Here is a 22,460-nt window from a genome sequence, read left to right as displayed (position 1 = left end):
CTTCAACTTCTATTTCTATCTTTCATTATCAGAGTACCAGCCATGATAAATCTTCCACTTTGTTTCTGTTACTATTATATCTGACTAAAAATATGCCAGATACGTCAGTTGTAACAAATAACAATTTTGCATGCAGAGGTTTGGTTGCCTCTTTTTGCCTTGCCTTCATTTTGACAGTGAAGACCAGTGGTACACACCTTCGTGCAGTGGAATTTGACAATTTGTTCTTCCCATTTATCACACTTTTAGGAGAGTGGGAAGAAAAACATGGGTCAATGATCTTCCATTCTTCAAAATTAACTGTGAGGCCTGCCTGCCTGGGAGCACTACCAAACCTGAGGCATAAGGAGGCAGCTTTCCATGCCGTCATGGAAACATGGAAAAATATATCCCAGCCTTCTTATTCAGACCTTCCTATGAGGTTGAATGCCACTTAAAATTTTCTCTTTGAGACTTTGAGACATGCCTTTAGAAGATGTGTCATCTTCACACCCTGAGCTGCGGCAGATTTCCCGACTATAGCAGAAGCTGGGGAAGCTACTGGAGAAACATCTGAACCTTGCTGGTGGAGTTAGTTTAATCTCTCTTTCTGCGGGCTCAGGTTCTGTAGCCAGAGGAGCCTGCTTAAAGCTTCATCACATGATTCTCCACAATATGTGGCGACAAAGGACAGCCTGTGACCTTCTTGTTCCTGGCATGAGAAAGGTCAGGGAAGGATTAGAGATGAAGACCTTTGGGAGCGGGCTTGTCTCTACTTCTGGTTTTACGGAAGCAGGAAAAATTGGGCTAGTGGAAGCACTTTCAGGGAAAGTTGTACCCACACACATAAACCGACCCCTCAGCATGATTTGCAGAGCTTTTGAATTACACAGACAGATAAAAGGTTGTCAGGACCTAGGGCTACGGCATTTCTGTGTGCATGAGAACGAGCACAAGTGCAGGCACTTTATACCAAATCTATAAAAATATTTTCCTGTCCCTGTACCAAATAGCAACTTTGTAACTGGATAGGATGATGTCTATTCCCACATCTACATAAAATTGGTCACTTTTTTTTTAATGGTGTATCTTCTTGCATAGTTAAAAATACATGAAAGTGTTCATAGCTTGATGGTAATTCAGCCTTGAAAATGGGTAATGGCTTATTTAGGCTCCAGGACTGCTGAGAACACTGTACTTGTTCCTACCAAATGTATTCATCCTGAGAGATTTCCAGGTAACACTAATATGGAGCATTAACTTCATAAGAACAGAAAGATAAAGTGTCCTGTTTCATCCTCTCCATGGAGGGATGCAGGAAGGCAGCATCAGGATTCTAATACAAAAGGACGGTTTGGGTACAGTTATTTGAAGTATTGATTGTGAATAAAAACCTTTTTTTCCCTGTTCTTTTTTTGTATATCATTAACATTTATCCTAATTTCCTCAGTTGGTCTTGCATTTGTAAGAATTTACAGCATAACTCAGGGCCCTTTCTTAATAATACCTCCTGTTTGTTTAAGCACATGCAATGTGAGAATCCTATGACCCAACTGGTAAAAGAGAAACAATATCAATTATTAATTTTACAGAAGAGTCTTGTTTTTCAATTGTTTCAGCCCCTGTGTTACTTTGTACTGACCATTATTCATGCACATGCCAAGGTTGAATTCAGACGTGTTTCTCTCTCTTCACCTATATGAATAATTTAAATTAAGATTGATGGAAGCTATGTTTATGAGCAGCATTATGCTGTTCTGAACTCATTCTGCACATGTATTTGTTCCCTAGGTCCAACGTTGTTCCTCACCTCTACCTTCTGCCATAAGCTACTGACATTATATCAGCAATGTTAATTTTCAAACTAATTTGACAAAAATCTAAGAGTTTTAAAAAATCCCAAACATTTTCAACTCCAACAGATGTTCAATGAGCATGTGGATGTAAACTGATGGACAAATTGAGAGACGGGTCAGTCACTTGAGGAAATTAGAAGGATATGTTGCTGATTGTACTAAGGAACAAATCTCCATTTACTAATTCCTAGTTCTGGGTTGGGTGTACCATTGGTTGTAATCACTAGTTGTGATTCACCAGAGAGGCCTTCCACCTCTTTGCACACCCCCAAATCTGGATGAATCTATTTCATCCTCGGTGTGCCCATTGCTACTACTCATACAGACATGATTATAGATAAATATAGATCAAATTGCCCCCTGCCAGTGGGAGATGTTCTCACTGCACTAACACCACCTTCACACCTGCCACAGGGAAGCTTTTGCCCAAAAATAGGAATTTATTTCATCCTCGGTGTGCCCATTGCTACTACTCGCACAGACAAGATGACAGAAATACAGATCAAATTGCTCCCTGCCAGTGGGAGATGTTCTCACTGCGCTAACACCACCTTCACACCTGCCATAGGGAAGGTTTTGCCCAAAACTTTTTCCCAGTTCCAGAAGGAATCAGACCCTATGCTTCCCAAAAGAGACACATACTTCTAGGCTGGGAACTGCTGCTAGAGAGGACACACTATATTTAAAAATGAAAAAAAAAACCAAACAAACCAAACCCAAACTGACATTAATGAGGTTGAATATATACATTGCTATTAAAGGGAACTTGTTCCAGGGTTATCCTAAAATAATCTGCTATTCCTCTGCTTGTGCTCCTTAATCAGGTCTCATAACACTGTTTTAATTAGACAGCAATACAATTAAGCCCAGAATAATGAAATCAAATAATTCAGTAATTGTAGAAGAGTGACAGGTTTATCTGCATTCTTTCTTTAACTTCTACTTCAAAAAGATTCTTGACTTTCAAGCTGCCATATTACATTAGTATTTTGACTTCTCATAGTGTTTTCTGAGAGCCTCCTGAAAAAGGCAGTTTTCAGGGAAATAAAAAATAAATCCAACTTTTAAAAACATACACTTCTTACTACTCTGATATTTAAAGTCTGAAAATGAGACTGAAAGCAGAAAAGAAAGTGAAGAAATGGAAGGAGAACAGAGAAATATTTTCAAGTGGAATAGTTTGTTTTCCATATAAAATAAAAATGAGGGAGAAATAAAAAATTGCTCATGAAAACTTTCCCATCCTCTTGTGTGGCAGTTGGGCTGTCATGTTTTAAACATTTCAGTGATCTAAACAGCTATAACTTTTTTCCTTGTTCAATGACTAATGTTAATCAAAACACAAAGCCTCTATTTGCTGTCTTTCAAAGGCTTGATTATAAGCTATTCTAGGAATTCATGGATTTTCAGGCATACTCCTAATTCCTGTTAACTGGGTGTATTAAAAATAAATGGGGTGGTATTCCTTGATAGGAAACATCTCCATATAGTCAAATAATGATATAAATTAGGACAAACAGTCAGAGGAAGGAGACTTCTAAACGTCTTTAGTTATTACCCATTTTCAAATGGAAGTCCAAGAACAATAGTCTTATGTTGCAGTGTTATATCATAACTTACGTATCTGCCGGTTCTCATGATTTTTATAGAAGTAACAGAGCACCTGCGAAGAGAATTGTTCCCACCCTGCTTGGAGGAAACAGCAAAGCATTGCCTGAACAATTCACCCAAGAAGAATGTTATTGAACCATACATTTTAAAAGAACCATACATTTTAAAACACACCTGTGCTGGCCTTGGGAAACAGCTCATGAGAAACTGCAGTTTTGCTAGCAGCTAATGTGCTTTCTCCAAAGACGTGATCTAATAGGAATGTTGAGAGAGAGGGTCCTGCTTCTCTTGGGTTTGACCCTTTGGAAACTGAAGATTCATGGGCTCGTACCTACCTCTATGTAAATCAGGACTATCTCCTTTGAAGTCAACAGATGTAAAAATCCGGGTGAATAAAGGGGAAACAAGGCCTGGAGCTGTCATCCCTGCCCTGCTGCTTCTATTTGGGTTAGGATTTCAAACATATAATTGCAATATATTTTTCCTGTCATTTGGGAATGTGGATTGGGGCTGAGCTGTAACAAAAAGGAAGAATAGGTGCAGACTTGCTTTCCACAGCTGCAGCATGGTGCCAGGGCAGGTAGTGCTGGCATGTTTCCAGCTGTACTATCGACTATGAATGATCTCTCTCAGCACTGCTCCAGCACTCCTGCTTTTGCTACCTCCGTCCTGCTCTCAGGCACTAGTAAGAATGACACTGTTGATCACATTGTAGTAGAAGACTTCATGCCTTCCTAATACACTGTCATGCTTCTAAACCAGAATTGTATCAACGCTGATGGTATTCAAGCCAATATCTCTCCTGTATCATCTTTGTGAAATATATGAGCATCTCACCTTGACCTGTGCTAGAGTTCCTTACTCAAAGCAAGATGAATCCCACCTGGGAAAGTTCTATACTTGGTCAATGGCTTAAACATCAGTCCACAGATTGGAGATGATGTTGCAAAGGTTATGGTCACAGCTGATGTGTTCAGCGACCTGCTAGAGGCACATGACATGGTAGAGCTTGCAAAAATAAGGAACATCATGGAAGATTATATTACTTACAGTTTTACTAATGTGGTCTGCACTTGAATCAGAAAACCAATTAAAAAAAAATTAAAGAAACAGCATATTCCACTCCAAGCATGGAGTCAATGCAGAAGCCTACCTCAGAAGAAAACGCTTGCACCTGTACTGTTCAACTCCCACATGAATGACAAATCAGTCTATCTTGGCACAGAGATTTATGTACACAGATGCCTTAAGCCTCACAGTCCAAACCAAGAGTCTCATCCACACTGAAGCATTGTTAACACCATTGCTCTCTAGTCTCTTAATTTTTTCATATGAAAACCAAGTGCTAAATCAAAGGTTAAAATGCAAAGAGAGTTTCTTTCACATCAGAAAGTGCAATAAAAACAAATAGCTCAGCAAAATCCGGAACACTCATCATCAGCAGTTGGGAGTGACCAAGGCCTTTCTTTGTGTGGAGAAGACAAAGATTAAGGCTGAAGTTGAGAACACTATGCTGAAGATGCTAATTTCTAAAGGGTTGACCAAGCCAATAATATAGGAAAAGACTGCATTTTACATTCCTATATCTTAATATACACTTCCACTACTGGAAAGATCAGTATGTGAAAAGGCATTAGAGATGGTGATACAAGAAAACTGCCAGTACATCACTACATAAGCAACCTGTGCAGGTTTTTTCTTTACCACTAGCTTCCTGAAGCTTCCCCACCGATGGCCTTCAGGCCAGGCATGCCCTGGCCAGTTACTGAGATGGCCCAGTGTGTACTTTCTTTGTGGATCCAACACTTCTTCACTTCTAAACCAGAAATGAAGACAGTGTTTCCAATTAAAATGAATAGCCTCAGTTTTGATAATACAGATAAGAGCCGCTAGCAGTTCTCACTTTGTTTTCGTACATGGGCTTATCTGGAATTTCTGCTGTTGTAATTAAAAGCAGAATCTGGGAACTAATAGGCATCTGCTTTATCAGAATAATTAAGAAAGAAATACTTATACTGTTCTATGGCAAATAATAGTTTAATGAAATCTTCCACTGCCAACAGTTCGTTGTGGTGCTATAAATGCTGGCCATCTCAAAATGAAATGGTTAAATAGCTGGCGCTTTAATTTGTGCTGTCAATGTTGTCCTGTTGCATTTTCTAACATGGAAAGAATAGGGTCTTTGCAATCAAGATACAGGATTAAAGCAGATGATGCACACTGCTATTTAGTGACTTACTATTGCCAATATAACGAAGAACATGCATGCGTTTTCACCTGCACTTGCCAATTCCCAGCTTTTCACAGTGTACCCATGCCTGAGGGATTTTTATGCTTCCTACCCTTGGGACCCACTGCGCAGTGGAGGTCTTTTTGCTGAGCAATTGAGAAATGGGATACTCCAAACAGACAAAGAATAAAGTCATGGCAGAAAATGCAGCAACTTCAGCTCTCTCATTGCTCTCTGAAAGCCAACAGTGGGAAACTACAGTGGACTGGAGACAGCCTACTAAATAATTTATGACATACAGCGCATTCCTGAATTACTTTTTCTCCATTAGACGTGCATTAACACATGGGACCCTAACACACAGAAAATCTTATCTGGCCTCAGAGAGAAAAAAGTCCCCCACCGTTCCACTACCTCAAGCTAGACAAGAGCTTTGACTACTCTGAGCTAATGCTACTGATTTCTAAAGAGATCGTGCTACAGTTTGCTCTAACTCTGCCGAATTCCAGCTTGGGTTTTAAATATACCTTTGAAACAATCATTACACCAACAACAGGCTTTATCTACTACATTCATTGCTTGAATCTCAGCAGACTATTACCTCAAAAATCTGCCTTTGTTAAACGTGGCATTATTCAATGCTACCTCATTCCTAGTCACAAAACTTCCAAAAATCAGGGAAAACCCCTCATCTAAGACTGCATGCTACATTAAAGTACCATGTTTTATTTTTACACGAGGATTACCGCTCCCCCAGATTTCAATTTATTACTATGGACCATGCAAAATGCCACAGACCACAGAAGCTACATTTTTGAATGGATGTTTTTATTGATTAATCAGTCATTGAATCAAGTATTGTAAAATAAACAGATTTTGTTCATAAAAAATGTCCAGAAGAATACCATTCATAGCAAACTTGTTTCCTCATAGTCATACAGAATATGAAATTGTTCAAGAAACAAGCAAAAAATGAACACCTGACTAATTACTGTCAGTCTGTGTGTGCATATATGTATGTAGGCATATACACAAATTACACACTATATTTGTGTATATACTGGTGTGTGTGTACCCACATATATGTATACATATATACACAAACGTATACATACAAAGAGTACTGACTGAACGAATAGACCACTGGAGAAATGTAGCTTAGCTTCAAATGAAGTATTCTGTGTTAAAGTAAAAATGATACAGCAAGGCCTGTAGATAACAGACCGTTCTTTTTCCATTAGCCAAAACCATGATCTGTCTCTAGACTCACGGTCTATCTTTACAATGAAAATATGTGAGATCATTTGGGATCTTTCCAAATTTATGGTATTCCATCCCACTCAATCTCTGCCAACATTGTATGGCCAAACACTGAACAGTGCTTTCAAGTTGTCCACTACTGAAATCAGCTTCTAGATTTAATATTTCTGGCAAAAGAGAAGATACACAGCCTTGCTACATGTACTTTGGTAATATACCCTTTCCTTTTAAGCAGAAACTTGGCAATAATCCTACATTAAAACTCCTTTCCTCCTACATCTTTTTATCACTGTTTAGCATGAGTGATCTTCTGTAAACTCATTATAATAATTTTCATGCCATCTCAGCTACCTTCTAAACATCCCAGGCCAGATCATCTGGGCAATGTGCCTCAGATTGTATTAGTAGCATTGTGATCAATTAGAAAATGTAACATTTGGGGATTTATTTACTTTTTCATTTTTGAGGACATTTCTTTATTATTAAATACACTGCAGTTCACTATATGTACACATTTTTTCTTACTTATGTCAACTCTGGAAAGATCAGTGACTCCTACCTGTGAACCATGGGATGATGCCCCAGCTGAAAGCCATGGTATCAGCAATCTCCATTTGATTCAGCATTTAGCAGGGCATGTAAAGGGAAATCAAATTAACATGGTAGGCATTTATTTTCTATTAAAAAAAAGGAAAAAAATCAAATAGGCATGTATGTATTCCTCGTCTTCCTCATAAATTTTCTACGTCATCGTAAGGCAAACTGTAGTACAGCTTGGTAACTGGAGAATCAGTATTTAAAAAATCTGAAGCTGAGCTTGGGACCATTTTAGTTTGGACCCATTAGTGAACAAAGTGCATTAAGGCATCCTTTTCAAAAGACACCTAAAGCATGGTTATAAATTACCGAGCAAATCTTTTCTTAAAGCTGGTATTCAGTTTATCCTCTTTTCTACACAGGCAGATTTTCACCTCTTGCACAACAAAACACTGTAGGAAAACCATTCTTTTAAAGTTGTCATATGCCTCAAGCATCTCCCAAATGATCATTTATACATAAGCATTGTAGTAATTACAAAGGGCTTCTGTTCTGTAGAAGGAAAAGAGAAAAAAAAAATGCACCTGATTCAGCTGTGAGATAAAGTAGGTACAACCTCTATTGCCTTCAATGAAGTTTATCCACCAACACCAGGATGAACGTAGGGCCTGCCCGTGCAGATTCCTACTGCTGCTGAAAACTTGTTATTTACTCCTCATTCACAAAGACAACCGTGCTTTCCCAGACAACCCAGGAAAATAACTATGAACAAACCCCAGCTGCAGTGTTTCTCCATACAGCACATGTAAAACAGATTTCCTTGCTTTGTTATAGAGACTGCATAGCGTACGACAATGAAACATTTGTATTTAATTTAAAATCAATGGTAAAGTGGCGCATGTCTCACTTCTGAGTTGTTGGCTGGGCTTGCTATGTTGAACCTTGTAAAATCAGCAATAAGCATTCACATGTCCACCATCAGAACCGTGACATCTTCTATTACAATCAATCCTTAATGATGCCGTGCTTTATCAAATTAGTCTACAGTCAGACCTTGAACTGGCTGCTCTCCTCCAGTGTTGCTGATTCTCAGAGATGGTATCAGTCTCTCACAGCCTCAGCAATTCTACAATGTTTCCCAATGACGCCGGCAAAGCTCTGGTAGATGGGAATGTTGCCATCAGTAAAATAAATTGCCAGATGATTTATCCACTCACATTTCTAGGAGATATTCCACATGTTTTTTTATGAACAGAGAGAGCAGTGCCCTGTGAACAGAAGTAAATTAAAATTTCTTCTTTTGCTGTGTTGGCTAGCTGCACTTCCTCACTTGTTTATTTTTGTTCTTTTTGGTCTGCACAATCCCATGTGCAAAGTAGAAATTAGGAGATCTCGCACTCAGTAAGGCTGGTAATGAGAGCACTAATATTGGCACGAATAAAACCTGCAGTATACTGACTTGTCCACTGCACAGTTTTTATCCTTCCTATTTCCTACTTTTATCCACTGTAAAATAAAACGATGTAAAGGGCTGATGAAATTTTAATTAATAGGACCATCAATGTGCAAAACAAAAAAGTAATTTTCCAGGTGTCCAAACCAAGCTTTCTCTTCTCTCTCTCTCTTGTTCTTTTTTTTTTTTTTATAAATAATTTATAAATCTTCCTGTTAGAGACTAAATACAAAACCAACCAACCAAAACCATCTTCAAAAGAAAGTTCTAAGATATTATTAAAGCCACTTCTTGTCCTTCCGTACAAAGTACATGGTAGAGAGATATTCTCCCCTTTTCAGTTCTGGCTGGATTCAGCAGTGATGGCTGGGATGCCCTGCGGTCCGCCAGCTCCAGGCGAGCTCCTGCGGGCAGCCGCCTGGCCACCCTGGGAAGACGTGTCATCCTACCTTTTGGCTTTTAGCAGTCATGCAAGCTGCTCGGAAGAGTCTAGGTGGTCAGGAATAGGCAAGCCAGTTATAATGGTCAAACACTTATTCCACACAGTGAACGTGGGGCACACCGGCTGCCCAAATGTAATGTCAAAAGTGTAAAGGTGAAGGGAGTTCAAAGCATCGTAAAAAGCAAGGGAGCCGTTGTCATAGTCCAGCAAAATCCCAACCCGCCGGAGGTGAGGTGCGGGCTCGATGGGGATTTCTTTGCTGTTGTGCCGCACCACCCATGTGTTATTGCAGCGGCAAAGCACCCAGGAGGCAGAATTCTTCCCGATCCACTCGTGCTTTGGCGCTGACTTGTAGGAAATACCAATGGCATACCTGCAAAACAAAAAACAACTCAAGGAAACAAATGCTTCCTGCCACGTTTTTCTCTCACTGAAGTCAAATGCTAGCCCAGAGGACTCACTGGAATGCCCCAGTGAGCTCTTACTTCTGAATTCTTACTTCTGCTGGTTCTAATTAAGTGGTGTTTCACCACAATATCTGCACAGGCTTAATTAATGGTTTTCCCCATGTCTCTTTCGGGTCTGAGAGGTCAGGGAAACTTTATTGGCCCTCGTATTTTTTGTAGTTCGGCTGCTATGGTAATCTTTTGGAGCACTTGCCTCTGGTATTCAAAAGGAAGATTGTTGAGTACTCAGAAACTCAGAGTTTGAATCTAGGGGCCTCAGATTTCCACTTCCGAGCAGATGAATACAGAGGAATTCATTGATTTTAAAATACACTGCTATCTGTCAGCTAATCTGATCTCTCCTTGCCCCTTTAATATATGGCCCAGAAGAAGGAATGCAAGAGTAAACATCAAAGGACACATTAAAAAACCCATTTTTGCCATTCCCAAATATGTTTTGCCAGATGTTGGTGTGGTTTTTAGATTCAAATGAGCATTTTTGAGACTGGGTTTTGGGCCAAGTGAAGCAATTGTAGGTGTAGACATTTGCTCTGCAAACCATAATTTATGGCAAGATGTGCAGGGTAAAAAGATTGTGAAAATGTTCTTGTTAATGGACACCAAGGGCAAATAGCTGATTTCTCATATGTAATGGAAATGTAAAAGTTCCTCATGTTCTAAAGACACTGCAGTATTTGTTGGGCTCTCAACCAACAGAGATTAATGTGCCATAAGTTACTCTATTTCCATTCCTTCGCATTGGCACAGGCAAACAGCATTTTTCTTGTTTGAGACAGTGGGCATACTTGAAGATCTTACTGATTTTTCCACTCCATTAACCTCCATGATGATTGTTGCCTTTGAATCCCAAATTATGACATCTCTTCCGCTGACTAATGGGCCCCTGAAATCCACCCTTGTATGACACAGAGGATCATTCCGGAGTGGAGGAATGCACTCCTCCATTTCCTGCCCTTTGCTTCCTACCCTGGGGCACGGACTGACAGCTCTGCTGCTCCATGCCCCCTCCCCAGAAGCAAATCTGACCTCCACCCTTGTGAAACTGGAACATCAAATTGTCCTCATATTTATTTTTTTTCTTACTGAAGGATGTTAAGATCTTTAACGTGTAGTAAAGAAATTATTATACTTACGAATTTGTATAAACAAGATGAAGCTTTCTGATCTCTCCAATTCACTAAAATCTTAAAATGTATTGCATGTTGGTTCAAAAAACAATCATGGAGTAAAAGGCCTGTGAAGGCCACTAAATATAAAGGTGCTCTATACGGCAGATTTAGTTCCAGAGTCCAAAAGTGCTGGAGATTGGGAAAATAGTCTGACCAACTATGTGAAAGTATATGCTTGTCCGGCTCTGTTCCGTGCCTCTGCTACTGGTCTTTATGAGAGAAACTGTGCCAGGATCTGCACAGTGTGAACTAGTGACTCTTTTCACATATATTTTTATATACATACCACGTGCTCCCGCTTATAACCACTTCCCAGTAATGCCGCCCGCTGTCAATGAACACGTTGCCAGCTACTCCGTAGCTCCCCTGGCTAGTGAATCGCTCTGGCGTGTGACTCTTTTTGGAGGATGTTTCATCACGTTCCACTGTCAAGTTATCATGAGACACTTTCAATTTTCTATGAGCAGATTTGGGGTCCAGTTTAAATGGCTGACCTAGAGAGGCAGAGACAAAGATGGCAGAAGAATGGTTTGGCTTTGATTTTGAAAAGGAGAGTGGATTAGCCTGCCTCTGAGAAGCCCACAGGACGATATAACCATATTAATCTCCTCCTCTGAAGCATTCTCGAGACAGACTAACCTATTCTGCTCCCTGCAATAGCTAGTTTGCATTGACAGTTTACTGTCAGTCTCATTGCGCACTAACTTCCCTGTGTCAATAATCCCTGAAAAGAGCCCTGCATAATCATCACGCCCATTATCTCTGACCTAGAGGTAACCTGAATACTCTAATTCTTGCATGTAATTGAAACCAATATACATGCTAATAAAGGTCTGAGGGTTGCTTTTTTCACAGCGTATTAGATTTAGAATAAGTTATGTTCCATCAATTCTCTAGGGATAAAGCTCCATAAATAACATCTTCATCGTTACTACAAAAAAAGTATGATTTCAAATACCACAAAATGAGTTTGAAAATAAGAAGAAGCACTAGCCTTGTCTATTTGTTCACTCACAGCTTTATTTATAACAAGCACAGTCAACAATCCAGGATTGCTTTGGAAGGATGCCCATGTGGTGCTGGATACTGTGCATTAGAAAGAAGGAAGTGAACTGTAACTTGGTCCAAATAATATGGTGTAAAAACATTACTGAGGCTGTTGCTCTTGGCAAGTATCTTCGGCTGTAGCACAAGGTTTGTAGACAATAACAGGAAGCTTTTTGGTAAACCGAACCCTGTAGATATATAAAGCCTGCCACAATTCTGACAGGCTTGCTCATTGTGTCAAAAAGCAGAACGATCATTTACCTCCACCAGGAGACAAGTAGGAAACTATGACTCCATGAGTGGTCCAGCAAAGCCCTTTTCCCTTCTGACCATCTTTCATATCAAGGGGAAAAAAAAGTAAGTGGAAGATTTGATGACATGGGCAGAAAACAGAAATGAGCGCTCTCAGGAGGTCTGTGTCAGGCACTGACACGTGTACTTCAAATAAGATGTAAATTGCTCAGAGTTTATGAAGGAACAGTTAAGCATTTCTCATGCAATAAACCTGAAAACATTAAGGGGGGGTGGGTAAGAAGAAATTAAGTTCATCTGAACAGTGACAGTCAATGTGTGTTGGTTCAGATCTCTAGACAATCTGAAAATGCAGACATATGAAATGGGAGATGATTGAGGCAACACTAATTCTCAATTAACATGATTAGAGATGAGTCAGGAATTAGGTAAGGACTACTTTCAGCCTTACAGTTATCATCCACTTTCATAATGTGTAGTTATGTATTATCATCAAGTATAAAATGAACCCATTGGAAAGTATCTGGGGCAGATTTTACCTGCTTTTTGTTACTGCTCGGTAGCAGTGAAACACCTACAACCTGCCTCTCTAGCTGGTTAGTAGCCTTCGTGCTGCTGAGCAGTATCTGAAGGATGTCTTTCTCCGTACTGAAGTTTATGTGGTCACATCATTTCTCGCAGTCACCTGAGAGATTGCTTTTGTGCCACACTGGGTGACAAAGATTAAAAAGGATAAAAGATTGCCATTTCCAAATGGGTCCTCCGGTTATGCATTTGCTTGTAGGCTACCAGGTTTAACAATAAGCAGATTCTTAGTAGCAGATGTGGGGTTTGTATGAGCAGCTTTTACACAGAAATGCAGGCTGGGTTAATAGCAGAAAGGGGAAAATGAGAAACATGTACATGCCATTCCCTGCAGCCTCCTTCTTGCAACATTCGGTATCGTCCCTCTTTGAGCACCTTCCCCTACAACAGGCAGGTTTCAGAGGGTGCACAAATCCCAGTGTTCCCTTTCCAGTGCTCAGAGCTGCCTGTGATGACTACGTGACTGAGGGATTGGCTGGGACGCAAGAAGAAAAAGGCTGAAAAACAGTTTTAAACTTGCTGTACTACATCTGCTAATAATTTGTGTAACCATTGTTGTTTTGAAGTGGGATCTCTGACTACTCTACCACCTTGTTGAACTCCATAAAAAAACTGTGGGGGATGGAACTAAGAAAGTTTTCTAGTGTCCTAAGACAGAGATCATTTTGGAGGATAAAATTAAACTAGCAATTATCTTGTGAACATTATACAAAAATAAAATGTTTTATTGCAAACATAAGAAAAGTTTTTGCTTTGTAGAGGAAAAAGAATAGAGAGGACATTAAAACAAAACCACAAAAGAGTATTTTCAGTCATTTCACATGTGATGGCTCTGTTCCTAAACGATATTTCCAGTGACCAAACTACAGATGCATCTCTCTCAAAAAAAGTAATTTCTGCCCTACTGAAGACTCTGGCAGTCTTGAATCCAGTTAAATAAGTGGCTTTAATCATGGGAAGCACTTTAAACAAGTTAAGCTGCTCTGAGCTCTTGTATCTTCCAAAGATGAAGCCTAAAAAGGAAGGCAAGAAAGGAGAACGCGTGCGTGCTGGATCTCTCGTTACTCACTGTTTGTCTTGAGCTTGCCAGGCTCGCTGCTTCTGCTGCCCGCCTGATTAATGGCCTTAACAATGAAGATGTACTTAGTGCCACTCTGTAACCCGTGCACGGTGTAGTGGTTTTGTTTGATATTGGGAACAATCATCCAGCTGTCGGCTGAGTTGCATAAACCTGCAGGTTCAAACAGAGCACATTAGTCATAACATACTAAACACTTTGCAGGAGAGGAACCTTTAGAGCACTCCTGAGCACCCAATGACTGATATGAATTTTGCTTCTGTACTTTTAAAGTGCTGTTGCATTTACCAAGTCGCTACTTAATTCCACTAACTCATTTCGTCAGCCCTCAGCAAAGGTACCTTTTAAGTTCTTGCTACATGAAGTCAACCATAAAAAAATAGACACTTAAGAAATGACTCAGTGGAGACATGAGCAGTCTGAGATTTTTCATATCCCAGCACAAGGAATTCTTTATTGCTTCAGAACTAGAGGATTATGGAGACCCCATCAATCTACTGTTTGGATTAATGAACTCAGTTTAAGCACTAGAAAACTAACGTAAGCAGTAAAACTGGGAGGGCTGGGGAGGCACCTTTGCTGACAGTCCCCAGGTATGCATTCTTCAGGACCTGAAGCAAATCATGGGAGGCCAAACAGAGTAGAGCGTGGGCTCCAGAGCAAGCTTTGGCTTTTACGCTCCAGACTTTGCCAGGATGTAATCTAACCCAGTAAATTTAATGGATGCAATTTTTTGATTTACGTCCTCATGGTTAAGATGGCAGCTGGGGAAGAGCTGGATAATTTTCCAGTTACAAATGTTTTGGGGTATGCTTGATGCCTACCACAGAAGTATAATTTGTAGGAAGTAAAAGAAGGGAGGAGAAATACCATCTGCAAAACAGGAAAATACTCCATTGAGATGAACTTATTCATCTACATAAATTTTTCCTACTGTGGTATAACTGCAATGGCAATCACCCATATTACTTACTGTACATTTTGAACAGCTCCTGGTCTAATGGATCCCCAGTCTGATAGCTCTCTTATTATAAACGTTTACATAAATAACAAATTTAACATTCATGGAGTGTATATATGTTCACAACCTTTCATATAGCTATACAGCTAGAAAAAGACATATGCAGATGGAAGTGTATGCATACATGTGCATATGTGAGACTGGAAAACTTAAAAAGTGTTTGACTGGATTAGGAACCTGACAGGCTTCTTGGTCTCTGCCTCTACTGGGCATAGAACATGTTATTGAAAGCTACTGTGTTATTAAAAAACAGCTTTCAGTTTTTAACATGTTTTACCAGCAAACCAGTAAGCATTAGTGAAGAGGATCTTTTAGTAGTCAGTAGTAATTTCAGCTCTGTATATTAGGCAATACAAAACCTTTATGTAAAGTAAAAATTAAAAGGCTACTGGATGCAATACTTGAAAAAAAGACCTGTGATAAAGGTTTACAGACTCATAGACAATTCATAACCATACTGTGAGATTCCTTCTTAATTTGGGATGCACTTTTCATAATAAAAGATCATTAGAAACAGAACTCATACCCCAAATTTAGACCTAAGTGTTATGTAGCTTTTGTCTCAAAGTTCTCTTATATTATGTAGCACCCTTGAGAGGGAGGTAGCTACCCATCCTGCTGTGCAAAGGTGTAACTGAGGCACAGTTTCAGGTGGGACTTATGTCACCTTGTCATCTAATGAAGAACTGCAAAGCCTAACATATTTTTCTGGACTCTGAGGAGAGGCAGAAATCGGTGAGTAGTTTCTATCACTTCTCCAGGTATGAACATCCTACCACAGGTGACTCTCCTTTCTTGGCCACAGAGGAAGCCTAGGTGACTAGCATAGGTGAAATGAGGCGAGATGAACCCTCCTGTCACCCTGATTGGAAGTCTGGAAATCTAAGCCTGTGGCTGAACTCACATGTGGGTTGTTGTCTTTGGACCATGATTTACTAGAATGAGAATACTTCTTTGTTGCAGTTCCTTGGTGTAAAGTGGGAAAAAAATAATTCTAGGATGTTCCTTATGCTCCAACCGCTGAGCATCCTGACCACATGTAGCCTCCCTAAATATCAACTACAAGGGATTCAAACAGTTTGTTGTATGTGGATAGAAGCAGCGAAGAAAAGCAACCTTGCAGAACTGTTTTTCTCGAGACTATTGAAAAACTAGATGGTATAAAGCAATCATCTGTCTACCTCCTGAAAAAAAAGAAGCCAGTGTTACAGCCCATGAGAACCCCAGTTGTTCCTAGCACATGTAGTAAACCGCTTATAGCAACATCAGTCCACATCTTGTTTCACTGAACCATACCCACTGAATGATATTTATTTTTTTAGGCTGGGTGTGAATGGGTTTTCTAAGAGGAAGAAAGGAAATAAAAGCAGCAGTTTCCTGGCATAAAGTATTTCACTGACTGCTCAGAGGAATCCTCATCTTTTCCCCATAAAAATTTACCACAGGTATTAGAGTGAAGGCACAATTGTTCTGTAGCCAAACTACCACATTAATTTTGCATTGAGACCATCACTTACCCGGCTCATAGGTGTTATTGCAAAATAAGTGTTAAGGTAAAATAAACCAAAATGAAGCACTGGATTGAAGGGGAGCCCAGGATGACCAAGGAATCCCTAACTCAGACGCCTCTGGGGTTATCAAATAACTTATGACAGTAGAATCATTTAGGTTGGAAAAGACCTTTAAGTCCTTAAGTAAGTGGGATGAATCCAGGCAGGAGTCCTGGAAGTGTTTTCTCTTTCCACAACCACACTTCAAACCCAAAGGTCTATGGTGTACATAGGCCACATATAAACAAACCCTTATGCAGACACAGAAGTACCCAGATTTTTGACATAATCTCAAAACTAGATTTGTATCAGTCACTGCAACTCTCTAAAGGGCACATTTTTCAGGCTTGCATTACACTTCTTACATTACGCTCCAGAGGCTGATTGCTTCTTACAAAGCATAGAACTTGGATCTAATATATGAAGGACTATAAGGCATAGATGCATTGCTATGAGTCTCCCCCTCCAATCTATCCTCTCCTTCTGTGTATGTGGATTTATACATACCCAATACTCACTAGTCTGTAAATACTCACACAGGGTTATTAAATAATCTAGTCAATGCTTAATTTAGATGTCTGTGTACAGAAGGCAGAGCCACGGTAATTTTAGGTATTGCTACATCTTGGCTTCTGCTTTTGGGGTTAATGGCAAAATGTTCACAGATAGGTATAGATTCATCCCACCTGACCTTGAACACAGAGCAGAGTTCTTGAGTTAGGACCTTACCTACCTTAAACTCTGCACAGTCAATAGAGAGAGTTGGGAACCCTCCGTTTGACTTGACATGTTCTAGGGGAAGAGTCTATCCTCTTTGATGACACAAGACACCTTGGGTTTCTTTTCTCTGTCCTTCCAGTCTTAGGCATCCCAGACTACTGGTGTACAGTAACTATTGGATGTGCAGCAACTGATTTGGTTACTTTGCTTGGCAAACCTGGCTGTCCCACCAAGCTCGGCTCTTGCCTATGCACCAAGGGGCTCAGTGATGTGTGCATGTGCTTCCTGACTGGGAGCTATTTCATAACAGGCTTTAAACTGAACTTTGATTCAAAAATCTTGGGAATGAGGCTTTGATGGCGCCAAACTGCAAGTCCAAAATTCTGCAAAACAGAGAATTTTAACTAGTCGTGGCCAAGTTAAGCTTTTAAGTATGAAAGAATATTTTGTCACTGTATCAAAACAATTTGCCTCCGGTTATGCCCTGTCAGGACAACCTTTCTTCTCTGAATACAGAAAGAGATGATTAAGAAAGTTCAGGGAAATGAGCAAGCGGCCTGGTAACATGGGCATCTGGGGGTAGCATTTGCCCTCTCAGCTCCCTGCCAGTGGCAGCAGGTTAAGTGGAAAAGCACACAGCTTCTCCTCACTGGCGCAGCAGCAGGAGCTAAGGGTCTCCTATTGTACCCACTCCTAGCCCAGGCGACATTCAGGTCTCTTGTTTCAAAAACCCAGGGCTTTTTACAGGGTAATGCAGGTGCTAAAACAATGTATTTTAAAACTGTAGCCTACAAAAAATGTAGAGAATTTAAATTACATCCTGGAATGGTGCAGTGAGCACAGCGATGTCCATACAGGATGTGTGAGTTTTCAAAACAAGTTTCTCAGAATCTGGAGGTAATAATTTGTAAAGCTATTTCCCTGGTGTTGGCGGTTGATGCACTTTAAAAAACAGATGGGAAAAATTAGAAGGTGCAAATCTTCCTAAAATTTACAGTGGTAGATTTTAATAAAATGTATCTTCTTGAAAACTGGAAGAGGAGCACAAAAGTCATGGGAAGGTTATTTAATCTCCTGAGTATTTTAATTATTTTAAAATGCTTTACTGAAATAAATGGTTACCAATTCAGATTGGTAGAACAAATACAGTAGGTGAAGGTAACAGACAGCTTCCCACTTCCACGCTGCATTCCCACATGAGAGAAAATGTTATATGCAGGATTTCTGCAAAACATACAGCATTAGTTTTAAGAAACACACTCTCTTTATACTCTTCAAGAGGTAGAAGTTTTCTTTGTTTTACCCCAACTTGCTTTTTTGCCATTAAACGATACTCACTTAAATCCTCAGTAGCAATCTGAAGATTGTAAGGAATCTGTTTTTAATAAATGAAAACTTCCAGAAACAGACAAAAGCTAGAATATTCAAAAAATAATTGGCGAGTCATAAACTCACTGTTTTTCATGGAAGCTTGGGCTCCTAATTGTCTTAGATCCTTCAACAAAATTTCATCCTATCTTATAAGAGGAGTAACCCTGTAAAACTGGGAAGGTTCTGACAGAACACTATATCCTTAATACAGTGAATTTTAGTATTTAGCCACTGAAACTAACTAACCTAAATTCCATTAACCAGGAAAGAGAGGCTTATTTACTGCTTTTTGTCTTGAAGAGAGAGATGCGTTTTTCATGAAGACATCTTGTATTTCAGCTAGTAAAAAGCTAGGTATTTAAATTGTAACCTTCCTGAAGCACACTAAAGCAATTCTCTGATGTTACAAAAATGCATACTCAATAAATACTTGAAAATTTATTGAAATGGGATAATGAAATTATAATGCATGTTAGCTAGCTAGTGACAAAGTAATTTTAAAAGCCTTGATAATATTCAGATTGCAGGTGATTAGCTGCCTCTCAGAAATGCAAATGTGCAAATGGTATAACTCTGAGAACAACCGCTTTAGTAAAAGCCTGCTTAATTTAAAGTTCTGTATTGCTCTTATGCATGGAACAGGGCTGCCAAGCATTTAATAGCCAAGCAGTTTAGCCACATTTGGAAATAATCTTTCCTGTATGAAATAGGATTCAAAATGAAATACTCTATTTGGCCCTTTTCCATCAAATGTTAACTCTCCAATTTTTCAGTTAATAAAAAAGAATATGGTTGATTATGTTGGATAGAAAATACACTAGAAAAACATAGCATTGCTTGTTTTTGTTACTGAATTCTTAGCAATCTCTGAATGATATATGCCTCTGGTGGGGGAAACGTACTGAGGAGTGGAAAGTGCCGTCAGTCTGGCTATGTGGTTTTAAGAAACAGATTCCAAAATAACAGCCTCCATTAGCACGGGTGGCAGGTATGTATGCAAAGTGATTCTTATTGTCTCAAGGGAAAAAAGCTTGTTGGTTTAATGCAGTACTCTAGCTACTCCCTCATGACTAATTCATAGCTACACAAACACAGAACTGAAGACAATCTATGAACCTGGGTATGTTATCGTCTATGGGCAACATGCTATACCAATGGAAACTTTCTGGGATGTGACAGAGGAATTAAAAAAATATGTTCAACAGCATGCAAATGCCATAAAGAAAAAGAAATTTGTGCTAATTCAAAATTTATTCCATTAAAACAGGATTTTTAAAAAAAGAAAAAAAATCACCTAGCTTCATTTCATCAAACCTGAAGGCTGCAGTGCAGTGCCTGCTAACATCACTTGCACTGAAAATAGCTCTGTGTTCAACCACACCACTAAGGTACACTCCGGTATTGGAGGGGCAATCTTGGAAAGTAATTTATAAAAGCTGAGATATTACACCCAGGACAAAGAATATAATCCACCAAAGTGAAGAAACATACAAGCAGTCTACTGAGTAAAATCAGGACGTTAGTAGGCAAATCTCCAGTACCAGTGGAAGGTGGAATGAAATGTAAGAGTCCCATGTGTTGGAAACCTGGTCAGATCTGTAGCAGTTAGATTTGGTGGGAACATCTCCATTGGAGGTGTTCAAGTCTACATTAAATAATGAAATTAAAAAAAACCCTTTACAATATTTAGAAACCCTCCATATATACTTATATATTCATGTATTTAATTTGGGTTAACATTATAGCCTTCAATTAAATTGAAACTAACAGTCAGGATTTTTATATAAGAGCTAGCTGCATTAAAAAAAAAAAAAAAAAAAAAAGAAAAAGGGCCAGTCCTTTCATTTCTTTCTTACTGTCATTTAAGGTCTCCAGAGCATTTTATAAACAAAATTACTGACAGTGTTAACTTCTTTTCTCTTCAAACTTTTAATGACACCACTTTTGCAAAGTGATAAAATGAAAGCTCAGACTGCACACTGAGGACTTCATGCTATACCCCAAAATTATCATATTGCATGCCTGAAAGTTTACTAATTGATACACATTTTGCAGATCAAAGCTTTCACTCCACATGGGAAACCTACAAAACCTACAGCCTAAAAATGAAATAAGTTTTTATTTATTCACTAGTAAGCAAAAAGTAAAACCCCACATCACAATGGTGTGGAAATGACACACCTTTCTGCTGCCATGTTCACACGTAATGCCAATAACTGACTTGCATAAGGTCTTCTAGCACAAAGCCCTAGATAAAAATGGGTTAGGAAACAAGCAACGTACTGTGTTACCATTAAGTCTTGTCTGCTTAGCAGTGATGAATCAAGGAAGCTTTTACTTCTTTATCTACCTTGCTCCAATGTGTTCCAAAATGCTATTAGACCTTTTTGTTATCCAGCTTGCCCAGCTGTAGGAGCATGTGTTAAAGTTTACTCGGTCTTTCCAGCAGTCTTAGAGTTTAGAGTGTGTTGTCCAAAATTAGGCTGTTTCGTGAAATACTAAATGGATATTTTGGCAAAACACTCATAATTTTTTCAATAGTCCACCTTATTTTTAGTCAATCCTGAATACCATAGTATATTCGAAGTATGCTACTTAAAAATGGTGTTAAAATGCCAGCACACGAATCCTCAGAAATCCTTTCAGATGCCTTGAAAAATTAACTCCAGTTTAGTCATGGAGAAAATGAGGTTCAGGCAGCAACAGCAGAGTCAGTGCAAGAGTTTGGTTCAGTCCTGAAACCTGGCACAGTCCATATCATTTTTCCACTGACATAAAGCATGTAAACATGTCCACAACATTGACTTTCATCAAAGTATCTCAACAAATTTTCTAAGAAAACCGTTCTTGCGCTGGGTCAGAGCTAAGCCTATCTGGCTCAGTGCATGGCCGGGGTATCTGATGGTGGACAAAAGCAATAGCATAGGAAGGTGTTAAGGAACAGGGAAGCACACAGTGATCATTTCTCGCAGTGTTCTCCCAGGTCTCAACAGCTTCCAGCTCTGGGACTTCCTGAGCCAGGAGAAAGTCTCTGCACTTAATTATTCTCAGTAGGTTTTTCTTGCATGATCTGTCCAGTCATCTCTTGAACTCAAAAACACAACAACCCTCTGTGGCAATGAGTTCGCAACTTAAATACATGTTGACTGAAGAAACTCCACCTTTTGATGGATTTGGTTCATTTCAGAATCCTTGTTTCATAAAGCAAGTATATGTCAGCTAGTGGTATTCCCATTAAACATACGGGGAACAGGAAGAAGTTAAATGACTTCTCCAAGTTCATAGTAAATGATCACAATGCACTGAACCCAGAAATGTTGATTTCCTGGTCAAAGATTAGACAATACTGTTTTCTCAGAGGAATAGTTCTTTAACAACAAAACAATCAAAGGAATAATCAGTAGGTCTGTTCATTAAGGAGAGTCACAGATTCAAAATGGAGAGTGTATTTAATAAAAAATGTGCTACAATACAAAATATAAAGCAATGATTGTTAATGTCATTACAAGTTGAACAAAGTTACCATATTAATTGTTGTTCCACTGATGTTTGCTGCCTTAGCCTTCAGCACACTGAGAACTATGCTTTGTAGCCTTGCAGACAGTAAAAATCAGAGGGAAGGATTTGATCTGTATTTCTGACAAAGGTCCAGTTGTCAAGGGTATCTAAATGACAATGGGGCTGCAGTTCTAACTAATGACCAGTTTGACACAGGCTCCCAAGTGCCTGACTAGCCCAGACAATGAAACAGGGGTCTTTGTCCCTGCTACATCTGCAACAATGGACCTAGGAGCAAGAGACAAGTCTTGTTAAATTGGACAGCACTTGTGCC

General features: G+C 39.4%; 1 protein-coding gene across 1 annotated transcript in view; it reads right to left on the bottom strand.

The window, feature by feature from the left end:
• Positions 1-9,392: 9,392 nt before the first annotated feature.
• Positions 9,393-22,460, bottom strand: part of MID1 (midline 1) — a 98,236-nt gene continuing 85,168 nt past the window's right edge. The window contains exons 7-9 of the mRNA XM_009646343.2: positions 13,958-14,119; positions 11,291-11,498; positions 9,393-9,741 (exon numbers count right to left, since the gene is read on the bottom strand). Coding sequence (XP_009644638.1) covers positions 9,393-9,741; positions 11,291-11,498; positions 13,958-14,119 — 719 coding nt within the window. The remainder of the gene's footprint in view (positions 9,742-11,290; positions 11,499-13,957; positions 14,120-22,460) is intronic.

The sequence above is a fragment of the Egretta garzetta genome, unplaced genomic scaffold (genome assembly GCF_000687185.1).
Source record: "Egretta garzetta isolate BGI_Z169 unplaced genomic scaffold, ASM68718v1 scaffold49, whole genome shotgun sequence".
NCBI classification, from domain to species: Eukaryota; Metazoa; Chordata; class Aves; order Pelecaniformes; family Ardeidae; genus Egretta; species Egretta garzetta.
The sequence above is the reverse complement of the archived record's forward strand: the minus strand, read 5'-3'. Positions and strand labels throughout refer to the sequence as shown.